The sequence below is a fragment of the Bos indicus x Bos taurus genome, chromosome 16 (assembly GCF_003369695.1).
Source record: "Bos indicus x Bos taurus breed Angus x Brahman F1 hybrid chromosome 16, Bos_hybrid_MaternalHap_v2.0, whole genome shotgun sequence".
NCBI classification, from domain to species: domain Eukaryota; kingdom Metazoa; phylum Chordata; class Mammalia; order Artiodactyla; family Bovidae; genus Bos; species Bos indicus x Bos taurus.
This window is the reverse complement of record NC_040091.1, coordinates 56,991,686-57,010,517: the sequence shown is the minus strand read 5'-3', so window position 1 is coordinate 57,010,517 and position 18,832 is coordinate 56,991,686. Positions and strand designations below refer to the sequence as shown.

At 47.8% G+C, this 18,832-nt stretch overlaps 1 protein-coding gene across 1 annotated transcript in view; it reads right to left on the bottom strand.

Annotated features, from left to right (window-relative positions):
- The window catches only part of PAPPA2 (pappalysin 2), a 317,947-nt gene extending 301,780 nt beyond the window's left edge, over positions 1–16,167 (bottom strand). Inside the window, exons 1-2 of the mRNA XM_027565412.1 lie at positions 15,936–16,167; positions 12,418–14,275 (exon numbers count right to left, since the gene is read on the bottom strand). Of these exons, the coding sequence (XP_027421213.1) occupies positions 12,418–13,333 (916 nt within the window). The 5' untranslated portion in view covers positions 13,334–14,275; positions 15,936–16,167. The remainder of the gene's footprint in view (positions 1–12,417; positions 14,276–15,935) is intronic.
- Positions 16,168–18,832: the final 2,665 nt, after the last annotated feature.

Here is an 18,832-nt window from a genome sequence, read left to right as displayed (position 1 = left end):
ATCCTATTCCTCTCTGTGCTATAGCTTCTCCATCCACTTCCTTGAGTTGTTCTGAGTTCATGAGTTAACATTTTCAAAGTGACCACAGTTACATGTGCTGTTGAGTAAATACTACATAAGTATTTGTCAAATAAAAATCCTTTCAATAATTTCTTGAAACACTGGAACTTGCATGGGCATGCTCTCCATTTCCGGGATCCATCTCGTATCACCTCCCTGTGTGTTATGCTGCCTTCTCTTTTATATGACTAGTGCTTTATTACAGGACGTTGGCTCTCTCTTACCTTAAAAAATTCCCTCTACACCCCTGTGTCTACTTCTGCCTTCTGTCCATGGCCAGTTTCTGAGCAGATTGTGCTGGGCCCTGTTCTGGGTCTTCATAGTCTCACATCTCACTCATAACTCCACCCGCTGTAATGTGGAGTCCCCTCTGAACCCCCAACTCCAGAGTGAAACTGCTCTCTCTAAAGTCCCTGATGATTTTCTAACAGCTGCATCCAATGGGCCCAGTTCAGGCCTGATCTCGTATCGGGTAGCTCTGTACCATCTGACACTTTGGTAAATCCATCCTTTTCTCTTTTCCCCAATTCTGCTGCCTTCAGGCCTCCTTCAGTCTCTCCAGTTACTGGCTCTCCCTTTCTAGCCTCGAGGAATTCTCGGTCTCATCGAGATAGGACTGGGATCTCCCAGAGGCCAAGCTGCAATAGTCTAATTACAGGTCAGCTCCCACCGGACAGAGAGAATCTTCCAGGTATGGCCTCTGCCTTGCTCTCTTGATTCCCCCAACATATGACTAAATGTCTAATACTTCACCTAAGAGGAACTCAATAAATGTGGGATGAATGGATAAAATAATAAACAGAACCCAAAAAAAAGTATATTTATTTTCTAACCTGTCCAAAATGCAGGGCAACAAGTTGTATGAAAGTCAGCAAATGCTGAGTCACTGCTTGAATGATGACTCACTAACTGATTGATTAACTTTTAAGCTCTGTGACTTCCCCTCTGATCAGCCACTGGATTTCTAATCCAGAAATGAGCCATGATTACTGGTCTTGATATCCCAAGCATTGCCATGGCAACGTTTCAACTTCAAAATGCTCTGAAATGTTGGGTTCCAATGACCGTTTTGTATATTTGGGCAGGACCACTTTTCTCTACGACTCACTTCTGACTCATAAAGAGAATTGGGATGTTTTTGTTTGCCCACTGGGCTTTATTTCCTGGATGCTCTCTTTTTTAAAAAAATTCAAAGCACGGGATTTTTTTAAGGCAGGTAATGAACATGAGAAGGAGGGGATGTTATTTTTGGGACACAAACTTAACATAGAGATGTGTTTTCTAGAAGGTGCCAGGGTCATGGGGTGTATGATGTGAGCAGGAAGGAATCTGATGAGTACCCAGAGTAACTGACCCTCAGAACACAGAAGCATGGAATTGATGTACTTGTTTATGGCAGCAGGAACCAAAGCTAAGGGACAGTCAGGGTATACAGGCTCAGAATACAAACTAACGTGCCGCCTTCCACTCCTATTTATTTTGCCTCCTCAAGGCATGGGCTAGGATGGGAACAGGAAGAAGCCAAGCCACCTGGCACACACATCCCAAATGACTCAGATGGGCAGCTCCAGAGGAACAATAAAGCAGAGCACGGAGGAGGGAGCAGAAGGTGAGGAAGGACAAAGCATTGCCAGTGCAGGGCAAACGGGTGAATTTACTTGGGCTGCCAAAGGTGATGCCTACTTTCCAGCTGCACCCCTATTACTCCTGAATATTTCCACCTGACAACCTGTACTCCACCCAAGAACTACACTGAGAGTGCCTGTGGGTTTCCATCTCATCTCTGAGGATGGAGAGAATATACAACCAATAGACAAAGAGAAGAGAGAAGCAGATGGTGGCACGTGGATTGGCCAAGGCTCCTCCTGACTACACTGTCATCCTGAGATTGTAGATGCCATGAAGGGGGGTAGTAACTGAAGAAGGGGATGAAGACAGGAAGGGCAGGGAGCGGTGTCAAGCAACACACCTGCAATGTGATGAGGACAATCACACAGTCATGCTCAGAGAAAGCCCCTCTGTGCTACCACCTGGAAGTGAGTCTCCTTTCCTGACCTGTACCCCAGACACCTGGGTGACTTCAGCATCCCAACCCCCTGGGAGTCAGACACAGGCCCTGAATAGTGTGGGCCACAGGGAGATGGCAATGCCTGAGCACCCAGAGCTGGAGTCCAGGGAAAAGTTCAGGTCATATTAGCAGAACTCTATGGCCTTTATTTTCCCTCCTCCCTTCTGTTTCTCTCTTTTGCTTCCTGAAGGTGCTGCTGCATCAGAATCTGAGGCACTGTGGAGGGCCTGAGTGTTCCCCATGAGCATGTCATTCTGAGCTCATGTGGTGGAAAGCCATAGAAAGTAATGCAGTTCAGGCTGAAGGGAAACTCCATCAGGCAGAGTTAGGTTCAGGGAAGAAAGGGCCCTCTTAGGATGCCCTTAAGTGGCTGAAGGAAGGAGCTTGATGATAATTTCCTTCTCAATCAGTAAGACCTTCATGTGATTGCAGAGGTCTCAGTGCAGAGATCCAGGTGTTTATTCATTGTACAAAACATCAGCACATTCCTCAAAGAAGACCCAGGTGCTACCAGATGTAAGCAGTGGCCAAGCCCTAGCCTTCAACAAGCCCAGAGAAGCCCTTTTCATTTCAGTGGGTCAAAAATATAAAACCAAACTCTCGTGCATTGCTGAGGAGTGCAAAATGGTGTAGCCATTTTGGAAAACAGTCTGTCAGTGCTTCAAAATGTTTAACACAGAGTTACCATATACAATCCCACTCTTAGGTGCCTACCCAGCAGAAATAAAAACATAAGTCTGCTTGTGCAGGGTCCATAGCAGCACTATTTGTAACAGCCCAAAAGCGGAAGCCACTAAAATGTCCATCAACTGCAGAATGAATAAACAAAATAGGACATATATAAGGAATAGTATTCAGCAATAAAAAGGAATGAAGCTCCAATACATACTAAAAAAAGCAAACCTCAAGTGAAAGAAACCAGATTCAAAAGACCACACAGAGTAAGCCTGCTACATATGAATGAGTTCCCTTCTGAGAGTTCACAAATCCAATTTGTTCATATAAGTCCAACAAAGTTAGCCTAGGTACCAGATACAATCAGCTGTATAGTACTGTGCTGAATAGATTTGTAATACTTTTCACACAAATAATGCATAAAAAACAAACACACACAAAAATAGAACATATTTAATCTCACAGCACAATACCTTGAAAAATATGCCAGGCATGTGAACTAACTTACATGATTAGACATGCAAACACAAGTTCGCATCTTTGAAGTTCTCAAGTTAAAGATTCACATGTAGGGTACTTACTGTATTACATGGAATGACCGGAGTAGCCAAATCTACAGAGACAGAAAATAGTGGTTGCAACATTCAAAAAACTAAGATCATGGCATCTGGTCCCATCACTTCATGGGAAATAGATGGGGAAACAGTGGAAACAATGTCAGACTTTATTTTTGGGGGCTCCAAAATCAGTGCAGATGGTGATTGCAGCCATGAAATTAAAAGAAGCTTACTCCTTGGAAGGAAAGTTATGACCAACCTAGATAGCATATTGAAAAGCAGAGACATTACTTTGCCAACAAAGGTCCGTCTAGTCAAGGCTCTGGTTTTTCCAGTAGTCATGCATGGATGTGAGATTTGGACTGTGAAGAAAACTGAGTGCCGAAGAACTGATGCTTTTGAACTGTGGTGTTGGAGACTCCTGAGAGTCCCTTGGACTGCAAGGAGATCCAACCAGTCCATTCTAAAGGAGATCAGTCCTGGGTGTTCTTTGGAAGGACTGATGCTAAAGCTGAAACTCCAGTACTTTGGCCACCTCATGCGAAGAGTTGACTCATTGGAAAAGACTCTGATGCTGGGAGGGATTGGGGGCAGGAGGAGAAGGGGACGACAGAGGATGAGATGGCTGGATGGCATCACCAACTTGATGGACATGAGTTTGAGTGAACTCCGGGAGTTGGTGATGGACAGGGAGGCCTGGAGTTCTGCAATTTATGGTGTCACAAAGAGTCAGACACGAGTGAGCGACTGAACTGACTAGTTATTGTGTATTTGGGAAGAAGGGGAAGGAAATGGGGAGTGACTACTAATGAGTAAGTTGTTTCTTTTGGGTAGAATGAAAATGTTCTAAAATTAGATTGTAGTGACAGTTGCACAACTCTGTAAATATTCTAAAAAACATAAATTGTAGAGTTTGAACAGGTGAAGTTTACAGTATAAAAGTTTTATCTCAAAATGCCATAAAAAGAAAATATAGTTGATGTTGCACAATGCAAGGGTTAGGGTCACCAACACTCCATGCATTCAGAAATCCATGTGCAACTTATAGTTAGCCCTCTGTATTCCCATCTCCTCCATATCTGGGTCCACATCCTCAGATTCAACAGCTCAAACTCACGTTGTTCAAGGGTCAGCTCTAAATAAATACAAACTCCATCTGGAATGTTACCATCAGGATTTGTTTTTTTTTGCAGGAAATTTCTGGGAATTTTTGTGTTTACTTGAATAAAAGGAGTTTTCCTACCCCTGATACTGTCAGTCTCTCTGTAGGCATTATCCTGCATAGTGTAGAACTAGGAAGCAAAGCAAAAGAGGATTGAGGAAGACGCACAGCATGCAGGAAGAGTCCTGGATACCAGGAGCTGGCAAATAGCCAGCCAAAATCAGATCTGCTCACAGCCAAAATCTGATCTGCCCACAGCCAAAATCAGATCTGCCACTTGTCTTCGTAAATAAAGTTTTATTGAAACACAGCTCTGCTCATTCATTTATATATTGTTTATAGGGGCTTGGACATTCTAGGAACAGAATAGTTTCAATGGAGACTGTGCAACCTGTAAAGTCTAAATTATTTACTAAATTCTTGTGCCTTTAAAGAAAAAGGCACTTTTTTGCTGACACTTCTCGAGACTCATGTGTCCACTTAAGTCCTAAGTCATGATCTGCATGCTAGTAGCAGCAGCACCAAGGAGCCTGTTAGAAATGCAGAATCTCAGGTTCCCCCAGACCTTGTGTTAGTTAGTTGCATTAGTGAAAGAAGCAGATGTCAAGATGGAGCTCAATATACACGGACTTTATTAGGAGAGATAACTAGGAGATAAAACAGGGAGGAAGCCCGAAAAGGCCAGGAGAGCCATTAGTCCACGATGCAGGTCTGACCTCGAGGGAAGGAAAGAGAGGAGGAAGATCGGGTGAAAGCATTGTAAACTGCTATACGGTCTAAAGCGTGATCTGCAAAGCCCTCATGAATCCTCAAGGCAGAGTCGGCTGTCAAAGGAGTCCTGAATCTCTCAGAAACTGGTTTTCCTTTATCCCTGCTGCACCAAGGCATCCAGCCTTAGTGTACATGCGGTGACAAATTCATAGCACAGCGCCTCTGGTCCTTCGGAAAGGAAATGCACTGTACTTGGCATTCTCATTGCATCTGCGGCAAGGTGTATTCCCATAGCAGTGAGATCACTTTGAGAAGAATTGCAGGGGATCTCTATGCACATTTAAGTTTGAGAAGCAAACTCAAGGGCAGGAGTTAGCCAACTTTCTACAAAGGGCCACACAGCACATATTTTAGGCTTTGTGGGCAATATCTTCTCTGTTGCAACTACTCTGCCATTCAAAGTAGGAGCAGCTCCAGAGAACACATAACCAATTGGGTGTGGCTGGGTTCTAATAAAACTTTCTTTATAAAAACAGACTTTTGCTTTGGACAAGATGTGGCCCATGGGCCAGAGTATACCAACCTCTGCTCTAGAGTTACAGGGTTTAAACTTTTTAGAAGCAATTAAACACTTTTGGGGGGTGGGGTGGGAGGGCGGGCTTCCCTGGTGGCTAAACAGTAAAGAATCTGCCTACAATGAGAGAGACCTAGGTTCGATCCCTGGATTGGGAAGATCCCCTGGAGGAGGGCATGGCAACCCATTCCAGTGTTCTTGCTTGGAGAATCCCCATGGACAGAGGAGCCTGGTAGGCTACGCAAGGCCTGTGGCCCACGCTGGGTCTCAAAAGTCAGACACGATTGAGTGGCTAAGCACAGCAGAAACTCTTTTTTCATATGAAACAGGTAAGAGAGGGGCTACCCATCTTGATGGTGGGCAGGAAGCCCCGTGTCCAACAGTTCCCCTCAAAAACCACTGAGACACCTCTGTAGGCAACAAAATCAGAATCTGAAAGTCACTGCCCTGGTTCCCCACAAAGAGCCTCGAGTTACAGAAAGTTTCTCTCACCTTTTTCTCATTCCTAGTGGGCATCGGCAACCTAACTTTCTACTTTATCCATTCTACAAACATAGCTGACAGTCTAACACTGTGCTAGGTACTTAGGGACGACAAAAGTGAATCAGACACGCATTTGGCTCCTGGGGAACTTTCAGTAAATAAAAACAAGACCTGTATAGAACCACGGCAGCAGGGAGCAATGTGCACCCCAGGAAGTCACAGGTCAAGGACTATGGAGACTGAGCAGTGGAGGAGATCTTTTCCACACAGGGAATCCGGAAGATTCTGTGGACAAGGGTCAGGGAGCTGTGAAAGGAGGGGGCAGACTGACCATCTGTTTTCCTTCTAAAACCAGACAATGCCTCTCTTCTGGAGGACCACACCTCCACAGGACAGACTCTTCTGTACACAGATGCTAACTTACATCCATCGGGGCACATGGCTTGCCCACACAAGCAGACTCATGGATCTCATTCCCATCACAGTGGGCATACTCACCCCCGGAGACCAACAATCTCGTGTCCACAGTTCTTTCACGCAGGGTTACTATGACTTCACTGAATGTCTGGGGCAAGATCAAGGAGCAGAACTAAGTGAGAATAAAATGGGCAATTCCTCAGGGTCCCACGAGGGCAAACACTCTGACCTTGACCACCAATGCAGTATAGGAAGAGGCAGCTGAGGAGGAGGGTAATGGAAACCTTATCTTCACAGGAGCCCTGGGAAAGGTATGGACATGGTGCTTCACATGTCACTGAGCCCTGCTGGATACTAGGGGAGGCAGCACACGTGGCCTTCCTTTTAAATTCTCTTTACATCTCTGTGGATACTTCCATGTGTCAATCTGCCTTCTGCAAAGCTCCACACCCCACATCAATAAAACTCCTCACCCCGGGGCTGCTACTCCCTTACTGAGAGAAGGGGATGTTACAGAGTCCTGTGAAATCTCATTTCTCTGGGGTCGTTCAAAACAAAAGCTATCCATATGCCTTAAACAAGGTCAGCAAATGCTGACCTTCCTACCAGGAAATCCAGAGACCTTTGAAACTTACATGAAATATGTGACTTGGGCATATTGCTAAAAAGTGAGCAGAGCTTCCATCATATTCCCAAAAGGGTGCATGACCCCAAAATAGCCTTGGACCACTGTCCAACGTATTAAATAGTATATAGGTCACTTCAGTTGTGTCCGACTCTGTGCGACCCCATAGACAGCAGCCCACCAGGCTCCCCCATCCCTGGGATTCTCCAGGCAAGAACACTGGAGTGGGTTGCCATTTCCTTCTCCAATGCATGAAAGTGAAAAGTGAAAGTGAAGTCACTCAGTCGTGTCTGACCCTCAGCGACCCCATGGACTGCAGCCCACCAGGCTCCTCCATCCATGGGATTTTCCAGGCAAGAGTATAGCCCAGGCTTTAAAAAAAAAAAAAAAAAAAAAGGATCAAAAAAAAAACCGGTCTTTTCAAGCCACTGACTCAATAGTGTTCTCAATCATCTTGAGACCATCTTGCAAAAAAAAAAAAAAAAAAAACCCTATTTACCACCATTCCTGCTGGACAAATGAGTAAGTTAAATTCTTAAGAAATTAATACCCTACCTAAGAAAAGATTACAGGTTGACAGGTTAGTACCAAAGATGAGTAGGCTAATACACTGCTGTTAGCAATGATCACCTCCTGCTGTTATAGCACTTCATAAATGAATTTTACAGTCAAGTCTGTGTTGGGCACTTTACATACATGGCTTCTTTAAACACTATAACAACTCTTTGCGACATTTTCCCATTTCTCCAAGTGAGGAAACCAAAGCTCAGAAAAGTTGAATGGATTGCCACAGATCCCAGCACTGATAAGTGTCAGATGGAATCTGATTCCAGGTCTGACTCCCAGATTCTGCCCTGGGATCTCTACCTCAACCTGGATCCTCAGAGAAAGAAAACTCATCTTCAAGTCAGGGACAGTTTCTTAGACATCTTTGTATTCCCCCACAAAGCCTTGCCCTGCTTTGCATGGCAAAGCACTCAATAAATATTTGTTGAATGAAGAAGCGTGGGCTTGGGCTCCAATCCTGCCATGGACTTACTGACTCAGTCTCCGGCCACTTGGAGTTGCAGGTGGTTAGTCAGCTGGGCAACTTCAGGGAACATTTGAAATCAATTACGGGTGAGGAGGAACCCATTAGAAGTTCCTCTTCTGTGTGTGTTGGTGTGGAAGGAGAGGAAAGGAAGTTGAGAAGGAGGGAAACAGGGTGGTTTCAGGACTGAGTGCTGGAGCTTAAAGATTTCACACCAGGATAGGACAGCATTTGACTTATGTCCACAGCTGAGTTCCAAAAGCCCGTCCAAATGGGCTGCTGACCCCAGGCTACTCCTCGGTGGCCACAAATCCCTGAATTGCCAGGCCCCCGAGCAGTGACCTTTATGGAGGCCCTGACACTGGAGCAGCCACACACAGTCCTTTCCTGCTTGCCGGGAGTCAGAGCTACAGGAGATTGGCAACTTCAGAAGATCTAAGCTGCGGGCGGCCCAGCACCATCGCTCCCCCTCCAGGGGCCAGAGAGAAGCTAAACACCTACAGCCTGTGAGGCCCACATTGTCCTCTCAGCCCTAAATGAAAGTATTCCAGCAATCCACCCGGAATCCAAAAACTTCCTATTTTGGAAGCATGTGGGAGTTGGGGGGGGGGGGAGGGGAGGGGGGAGGTAACTCGAGTTGATTTTGTTTTCTTTACAGTTGTTACAAGTGCCGGTTAGTCATAACCCAAAGAATGCCACTTGAGCCCTTTCACATGGGCCCTGCAAAGAGACTCGTATGAAGCCGACCCTCAGGGATGCCTACCAACACGCTCTGGGAGGGAATGATCAAATACCTCCCAGAGGCCCGGGAAGGGACAGCCCTCCAAGAAACCAGACTGCATTCCCCACTGCTTGGCTTCCAAGGCACCGCCTACTCTCCTGTGCACGAAGCAACACTGCCACCTAGTGCTCTGTGTAGGAAGTATTCTCCGAGGCCTCCTATCTCTGGGGGTGGGGTGGGGGGGTGGGGGTGGGGGATGGTTCCTCTACCACGGCTAGGGCAACTGAAGCCCTTGATATCTCTGCCGAGGAGAAAATGCCCCAAGTTTGGTAGATGGAGAAAACTGGGTCTAGGTTAAGTAGGTAGAACCTGAGGTTTGAGAGCTGTTAGAAGAGTGTGGGAGCCAAGTGTTGTATCATCTTGTGTTATCCTCAGTGGGGCAGCAGAACTCCCGTGGTTGAATTGTATTTACCTCAGGAGCACAGTTCAGCTGTGGTCATTCTGCAACAGCTGAAGGCCAACCATCCCAGGAACAGGCAGGTACCGGCTAAAAGGACCAGGGCTAGGGTCAGAGAGGGAAGATGGGCTGATCTGTTGGTAAGAGTGAATAGATGAGCAAATCGGAGACTTTTATTCCTGGGGGTGACTACCCTTGGCCCTTCATGGTTCTCAGCCCAGGGGGCCCCAGGGAAAGCATATGGAGCTGACCACAGCGAGTCGACAAGGATGCCTATGTCCTGGGAACCCAGTTGCTAGAATCCTGAAGAACGAAGGCTGGGTTCTCAGCCCCTATCTCTCCCAAACTTTTACCCTAAATCTTTTCTGAATATTTTCTGAGGTGCACAAATCTGAACAAAGATACAGGGTGGGAGGTGGAGAGGAGACAGACCCGAGTATTCTCTGCTGTCCGTCTTTCCGGTGTGGACCTACAGGGGACATGCCAGCACAGCTCCGGGAATGCTTTGATTTGAAGAGAAAGAAACCTCAGAGGCTAGACTGTCTGCGAAAGATTTCCTGCCTAATTTTACATGCTTAGGGAGGTGGCAAGGGCTCAGATGGGCACCTTGGAGAAGGAGTTGAGTATGCGCTGTGGCAAGGTTGGGGGGCAGGGGGCGGCAGTGGAGGTGGGCATGGGAGGGAGAGGTATGGGCTGGCGGGGGAGGGCTGGTACATTAAGGAAAGCTGTGTAGGTGCATGCTCAGTCACTTCAGTCTTGCCTGACTCTTTGTGACCCCATGGACTGTAGCCTGCCAGGCTCCTCTGTTCATGGGATTCTTCAGGCAAGAATACTGGAGTGGGTTGCCATGCCCTCCTCCAGGGGATCTTCCCAACCCAGGGACTGAACACGCTTCTCCTGAGTCTCCAGCATTGCAGGCAGATTCTTTTACCCACTGAGCCACTTAGGAAGCCCTATGCTGCTGCTGCTAAGTCACTTCAGTCATGTCTGACTCTGTGCGACCCCATAGACAGGAGCCCTATAACTGGAACCAAATCCTGACCCTGTTCTCCTCTCTTCAGAGAATGAGAACAGAAGGATGCAGAAAGTTCAGGAACAGGGGTCAGGTACCCACTGTCCAGAAACTGTTCCCTCAGGTCTAAATTTTAACAACTCAGACCACTGGTTTCTTAGATCCTCCCTCCTATATTCCTGCTGGATCTTTCTCCGATTCTTCAGAGCCAGGGAACTGATCCCAGGTCCCTGTGCTGCTACTGCCAGAGGAGGGGTAAGTGGAGTCGTGGTCTAGACGGCAAGCACACAGTTTCCCTGGCAGATGGGTACTAGGAAGCGAGATTAGGCAGCAAGAAGATGTCATCTGGGAAAAACTGTGAAGCTGCCAACTCCGATCAGATAATCATCTCATTATTTCTTCCATTTGGCCTCAGAATAAGGATTTCCTTCTACTCTTTCTCTGCCCCAACCTATCATCCAGCCCAGCCCCTTCTCTATCCTCTCCCCTCACCCCCTTTCCCACCCCAAAATAAAATCAAGCAAAACCACAAGAGTCTAGAGTGCTCAGTGTCTGGGAATCCCAGCTTCCAAAAGAGAAATTACAGCCAAAGAGGGGGGAAGACAGCGTGTCCGGAAGGGATGTTCCAGCAACACACCATCACAAGAGGCTCCCTCCTTCCAGATTTCTTTCTCTGGTCTAAAATTTATTTGCAGGCACCCACCAGCCTGAGAAGTCTTTAATATTGGGAGCTGTCAAGCCCTTCAGGGGTTCTGGAGTTCCGCTCCCCGTCTGCCCCAGGCATACCTCTCACGACTTTGGTTTCCCCATCCATGTCATGGGACTGCCAAGCATCAAAGCGTGTTGTGTACAATCCAGATTAATAAGATGAAAATGGTTCTACTATGTACCTAGGTTTGTGTGAGGTTCTGTCCTGGGGTGGGGGCTTTGAAGGGATAAAGAGACACTGAATGATCATGTATCACTTCTAATCCCTTACCCACTCCCTGCTTGAAACCAGTATCCCCCAACCGTCCCCCACCCCCATTGAGGCAAGGGAGACAGTTATTCCTAATCCTACTCTTTTCTTTGTCCTTCTGGGTGACTTTCCATGAAAGCCAAGATCCGGGTATACTGTAAAATAAATGTGGAGAGTGTTCCCAAACACTGTTCCTAATGAAGACCATAGAATTATACAAGGTGCATTTCTGGTCCCTTTTACAACAGCCCGGGTCAGAAACCAGGGTCCTGGCTTGTGAGTGCCCATCTTTTCCAGTAGACCTTGCTAGTCCCAGGCTGGACACATGATTTTTAGGACAAGACAAAGGGGACTCCAGGACCTGGTCAAGGTAGTAGCGTTCTGCTACATTCCAGGGCTACTCGAAGAAAAGGAAACCAACCAGGACCCATTGGCTATGTAGCCGGCAGCCTTGTTTCCTCACTACCTAGTCCAGCCCAGGCATGACTCACTGCCCAGGTCTGTACACTTTCATGTCGTTTCAAAGTTGCCTGGGTTTCTCACACTGGACTATAAGAAATGGAGTGTGACACCTCTTCCCCACTGACAAAGAACCAGAGATCTTCCCCTTTAAAGAGGGATGAGAGAGTGAGCTGGAGGTCTCCTAAGTGCCAGCACAATGTATAGAAGCACACGAGATCAATACAGGGGACAAATGCTCTTGTGGTTATAGAGTCATTAATGCAGATGATGCCTGGGATTCTGCTGCGCAGATGAATAGAGGCCCTTCCCCCCCTCTGCCCGGCTAGCCCTCCCTGGCTCTTCTGTTCTGCCCCTTTCCCCTCCTTGCCCCCGATGTCTAACCTCACCAAAACCAGAAGCCAGCCCTACCCCGCGGACTACGGAAAGCCCAGGAGTGGGTGATTACCTGCAATGATGGCTGGGCTGTTCTGTCCTCCCTCCGGTCTCACCCAGGCTTCCACTGTGAACGCCTCCCGGGGAATGTCAGCCAGCACTTCTGGACGCAGCAGCAGCGGCTCCCGCCTCCCAGAGAAGTACAAGACAGGCAGTCTTCCTTGGGGGCTCACGGTCTCTGCTTCCCAGGAGGGGTCCCCTCCACCATTCCGGATGCCACTCTCTGATGGGCCGGTTCGGACCCTAGGCGTGAGGGGATGCTTAGGCCACAGCTGGAAGTGCTGGGGCGCAAACTTGGGGTCTCCCCACAGGCCTCCTGCCTGTCCCTTCACCACCTGGCGCCGACGCCTGGTCTTGGTCTGACCCTTCCTTTGGGTCTCTGGTCCGGATTCCCCTGGGCATGGGAAGGTGGTGATCATGGTGGCAGCCGAGGCTGTGCCTTCTAGAGTCCCAGCCTCACCTACAGGCTCCTTGGATCCTCCATCGCCAAGATAAGTGTCATCATCTCCCAGTAGCTCCGACTGCCCAATAGGACTGTCCCCTCCCCATGGAGCGGCTGGCCGCTCAGCCTCACTCCTCATTCTTGCACTTGCAGTTGGGTCTGGGGGCACAGAGCTCACAGCCATTCCCTCGGCATCTTGCTCACTGCATTCTGCATGGTTCCTTCCCTGATCTCCTGCAGGGTAGGGCCTCAGGTAGTCCCCAGGCAGGCTGGGATAGACCCCAAAGAGGTGATGCTGAGGAGCAACTCTGGGTCTTCGAACCTTGGCCCCCAGCCAACAGTGCTCTCCTTCCGACAGCACCTGGCTCAGGTGTCCTCTTTGGGCCAAGGATCTCTTGCGCGTCCAGCCCAGCTCCGAGCTAACAGTACTGAGCGCCCACCCAGCCAGAACTACCAGGCTTACCCTCAGAATCTTGAAGCACATCATACCTCCCCCCGGCTCTTTATACAGAACCAGAAGTCAGCTTCTGGGTACCACACCGGGGTGATGGGGTTAAGAGGAGGAGACAGCTAGCTGTGGATTTGCTGTCCCCTGGCAAATTGTTTTGTTCAGGGACCAGACTTTTCAAGCAGCCCCCAAAGAGCACCTCTCCTGGCTGCCTGCGCTGGGTGCTGTGACCGCGTAGCCTCTGTCCCTCAACCTCTCCCTATATATGTCCCTCAACCTCTCCCTTGACCTCTCTCTCTCTCTCCTTGCTCTAGTTCAGTCCTTGAAGAATGAAGTCCATTTCTCTGGGTTCATTTGAATTTCTTCCAGAGAGCTCAGGTTTCTTTCTTTTTCTTTTTTTTCCCCCTTCTTCAATAGCTCCTCCCCTCGTTGATACTAGGAGGGGGACACGTGGGCAGGAGCCAAATCTTCTCAAATACACATTTGTGCACACACATACCACTCACTACCTGAAGTTATTAAAAAGAATATTAGCCTCCAATGTTCTTTTCTTTATCCCCCTTCCTTCCCTAGGAGTTACCTTTTCTTTGTCGTCTTTAACCTCAAATACACTTACCTTCCAACAAATTGCTAGAAAAACTGGTATACAGAGAAACAGAATTTGACGCTGACTATCTAAAAAGGCAAAAAAAAAAAAAAGAATCTAGGGGGCACAAAAAATGCCAGCTGGTACTTAGCCTTCACTTCCAGATGTCCTCCTCAGCCAGCTCCCCATCCAGCCTCCAGTCTGCCTGTGCAGGTCAGAATGTTTCCCTCAGCTCTGGGGTTGGTGAGTGCTGAAGGTTGTTTTTAATCCCCTTCCAACTTGTTGGTGTGTTGCAAGTCTCCGTAAAGTTCTCCTCTGGGCTGCCAGTCTGGTGCCCTAATAACCTTAGGAGTCTGAGAGCCCTTGACTTCACCTTCTGGGAGTCTTGTGGGTCCCTGGGAAGATGGAAAAGAGAATGAGAAGAAGAGCATATCCTTCAGGGGACCTGTGCTCTCCAGTCCCTCCTGCTCCCCTTCTCTCCCTTCCTCTCTGCCTATAATTATCTTCTTGTTTGTTTCATTTAAAGACAATGATGATGTCAAAGCTAATAAGTTCGGTGCATCTCTCCACCTCCTGCCTGTCCCCTCCTCCCTCCTGAAAACCTCCCCACCTCACTGAGGCACAGGGGACAGATGCTACTCTTGGTTTCCCCCGTAAACATCTCCCGCTTTCTCTTCCAGCAGCCGCAGCCTACACAATCAATAGCCAACAATCAATACTGTTTTGGAGCACTCTCTTCTGTATGTATTCTCTCTCTCTCTCTCTCACACACACACTCACATACACATACTCACACATGTGTTGTGAACAGACTTGCTTCCTGCCTAATAAACCCACACCACTCTTTTAGGGACCACTTGTCTCGCTTTGTTTGTTTGTTTGTTTTGCCACATATATACTGTATTCTTTTCTTATTTCAATCATTTGGGATTTGAAAGGACAATACCCCAAATTCACTTCACATTAGCCATTGGGAGAAAGGAGAAATCAATTATCCTGCTGTAGGAAGCATTCAGAGGAAATGCCATGGATTTGCACGATATAGTTCTTATTCTCGCTCAAGTTTCTCACTCTGAAGTTACTAAAAGTCACCATATGCTGAGTGAGCAAATAAACAAATGAGATGCTCAAAATAAGTAAATTACAAATATCAGCAGCTAGACCCAAACAACTAGTTTTTTTCATTGATTTGAAATGAATGGATAAAATGGGGAAATAAATAATGTGTATTTAACCTCCAAATTTCTGTTTGCCTAGATGTAAGCTATCTCAAGGAGTCCTACCCCCTAAAATCATGTGTGTACCCACACACACACACACACACACACACACACACATGCATACACACTAAGCGGGTCTGAATTCTCAATACAGGTAAGGGTGTTTGACCATGGGTGAGTACAAAGCAGGGAGAGGAATATATTGGGTCCTTCATTCAATAATAAGAAAAATCATTTACAGTTCTAAAACCACTGCTTGTGTTGCCCACGTATAAAACATGCAGCCCACATTACTTTGGAGTAAGATCACCCTGCCTCTTCTGCCTTGGGTCCCCTCATCATCTTCTAAGTTCCTCTACCCTAGCTAATCACTGATTGATGTGCTTTACAAATGCTGTATCCTAAAGCCTCCATCGCTGGTGTGCCCTGTCTCCCTATACAGCATCCACTGACACTTCAAGGCAAGTCCCTGAAGAAGATATCAATTCAGGCACGTGGATATCACTAAACAGAAATCCCTCAATCCTAGACTGTGCCTTTTCCTCTTAGCGTCTCCCTGTCTTCCTTCACTTTTCTGTCTCAGTCCTTTCCTCCACCTCCCCGCCTCCCACCAAAGCAGCTAAACAGAGATTGGGGCTTTGGAAAGGGGTAGGGGGGTTGCAGAGAAAGACAGAAAGCAGAGGAGACAGAGAGAGAGAGAAACCAGGGCAGAAAGGAGGGAAGGAAGGAGAGGAGCCTCAGTTTAAATGAAGGGAAGATACCCAGGTAAGTAAAGGAGAAGTAAACTTGCCCCTCCCTATGCCACCCCCAGGACCCTCAGAAAAAGGATTCATACCATTCATTTCAGGGAGGAGGGATACACAGCAAGGAAGAATTCCGCCGTGCGTTTGTTTCTCCCCCTTCTAGTGTGTGAATGATCTTGCATCCCCTATAGGTCTCTCTTGGTTCTCAGCTGCTAGTAATCCATTCATAAGGTTTCAAGAAGCTACACAAAACTCAAGCTTCCAGTTTAGTTTCTCTCTCTCTCCCCTTCATTCCTTTGCTCACCACTCTCCTTCAGCTCTTGGCAGTCCAAAGTTTAAAAAAAAAATGTTGAACCATTTCTGTGTTTTCCTCCTGTTGTAACTTTTGCTGTGACATCATAACCCTGCCCACCAACACCCCACCTCTCTCTCTCCTTTCCATCCCACCCCTCATCAGCCCCATGCCCCCAAAACACCCCCCACGGAGAAGAAGGGCTCCTGTCAGTTCCAACGTGTGAAAACACAAAGCTACTGGAAGGCACCCCCTCTGCACCGTCCCCCTCCTCTCTTCCCCTCCCTGCCTTACCCACCGCTCAGCCACGGCTCTCCCAAGGCTTTAACAATGATCCCATCTGTTTGACATGTGCGGAAAGGTGGGCTGGATTCAAATAATCTGTCAAGTGAATCAGATCAAAAACCCAGCAACCCCCTCCTCAATTCCATCACACACGCTCACTCGCCAGACCCCAGTCAAAGTGTGAGAGAAGTCAGACTTGCACACCACCCACCCTGGATGCCAGGGAGAAAGACACCAAACACGCCAAGGGAAACGCACATTTATATATATGTATAAATCCTGTGGCTTATTTGTTTATGACAAACACCCGCACCCCAAGTCTCCTACGCCTCTTCCCCAAGCCCTGCCACTCCACAAGTGCACAGATTTGAAAGCTGGTAGGATCTGTTTTGAAATCTCCAACGAGAGGGTTTTTCCCCCTTTTTTTCACTCCAAAGCACTATCTGTGGCGATCAGACTGGAGCAGGGTTGCCAGCAAATGCAGGAGGCCCCTTCTAGGGTACAGGCTTTCAAACCAGCGAAGCTAGAAGGAATGGATCTAAGGACACACAGCAGGAGCTGGCTGAATTTATTTTGTTTTGACGGGGGTAGTTGGGGAGGAATATCATTTCTGAAATGCCCAAGGAATGAAGGGGAGAGGATATGGATTTCTTAAACAGTTTTTGCAAGAGGAGCGGTGTCTTGTTCTGCAGGTAAATCTATAAGGCAAGAAATTGGAGCTTACAGATAAACAAGGACCGAGAGGGAGAGGGAGGGAAAGGGGAAGCAGGGGAGAGAGGAGAGAGGGAGAGGGGATGGGGAGATGGGGACGAGGAGACAGGAGGGAAGGGGAGAAGGGCAGAAGGGGGCAAGGGGAAAAGAGGAGGAAGGGAGGGATGAGGAGGGAGGGAAGAAGGAAAAGGGGAAAGGAGGGGGAGGGGAGGGATGGAAGAGGAAAAGGGAGAAATGGAAGGGGACGGGGAGGGGGGAGCAAGGGCAAAGACCAGAGCCTGGGAGGAGAAAGGACTGCAACAGAAAAGCAGCGAAGAGAGGAGGGAAGAAAGGGACAGAGAGGAAGAAAAAAAGAGAAGGGGTGGTGAGGCACATAAAATATGGAGACCAGGAAGGCAGTCAGACCCATGACAGTTAAACTTAAAGGAGTCAGAGAGGCAGGTGAAGGCAGACACGATAAAGTGGGGCAGAGGTTCGGTTTTCTGAACAGAAAACAAAGGGCATACGGTGGAGGGCTTCGCTGTTAGTGATCGGACACACGGAAAAAAGTCAGACTCCCAGGCTTCAACCTTATTTCTTTAAGTAAACCCCTTACCCCTTCCTCCTTCCCTGCCTTCATCTCTTCCTCCAATCCCCACCTCCACCTTCCTTCATGAACCTTTTTATTCCCAGTATTCCTCCCCTGGAGAATTCAGGAGTAAAATTCAGAACTCACCAACCCACCCACCCATTCACCCACCTCCCAAAAAACCCACCCTTACTATCCCCTGTCTTTGCTTCTATCCTCAGAGAGTCCTGGCTCCTGTTATCTAAAGACTGAGCTGTTTGTGACAATCTGCACTTCATTTCAACCCAAATTATACTATGTTTCCTTTAAGCCCAGAACCGTCAGGGCTGTTTTGCTTGTATTTGCTGCCATAGTGGAGCTGGTCAGTTTCCATCAGCATTGTCATCATTATTATTAAGAGTCTTTGAGCAAAAGGGAGGAGCCAGTCCACGCTGGCGTCCACCTGCAGTATAGAGCCACAGTGGGGAGAGAGAGGAGGGAGAAAGACCCCTTAATATGGTCACTGATCCTTTCTGACTTTCTGATTCCAAAATCTGATCCCTTGAGGGAAAAGCTCAGCTGGGAGCCGGCCAGGGAGTGTAGTAATAAAAACCTCCCAGAACACAACCAAATGCAGTATCTATATATAGGAACCGGATCTGTTTTAGCTACTTGAAGTCTGAAATGACACCCGGAAACAAACATTTCAGCAATATGTTTATTGGAATCTTATTCAGCTAGTGCTGGAAAGAGTGAGCTTTTCTGAAGGATTTCACTTAAAGGCTCAGGGTTGTTGCTTTCTGCACCCACCCCCTTCCATACGGGCTTCCCAGGTGGCTTCAGTGGTAAAGAATCTGCCTGCCAATGCAGGAGACAGGAGATGCGGGTTCAATCCCTTGGTCAGGAAGATCCTCTGGAGGAGGAAATAGCAACCCACTCCAGTATTCTTTGCCTGGAAAATTCTAAAGACGGAGGAATCTGGTGGGCTACAATCCAAAGCGCTGCAAAGAGTCAGACATGACTGAGCATGCGTGCATACATGCACACCCTTTTCCATACACAGAGCTGGGGGTCAGCTACTCTGTCACTCATGGGGGTCACTTGAGATCCCTTCAGGGTGACCTATTATAGCCCCCTCTTCCATGGGTGATGAA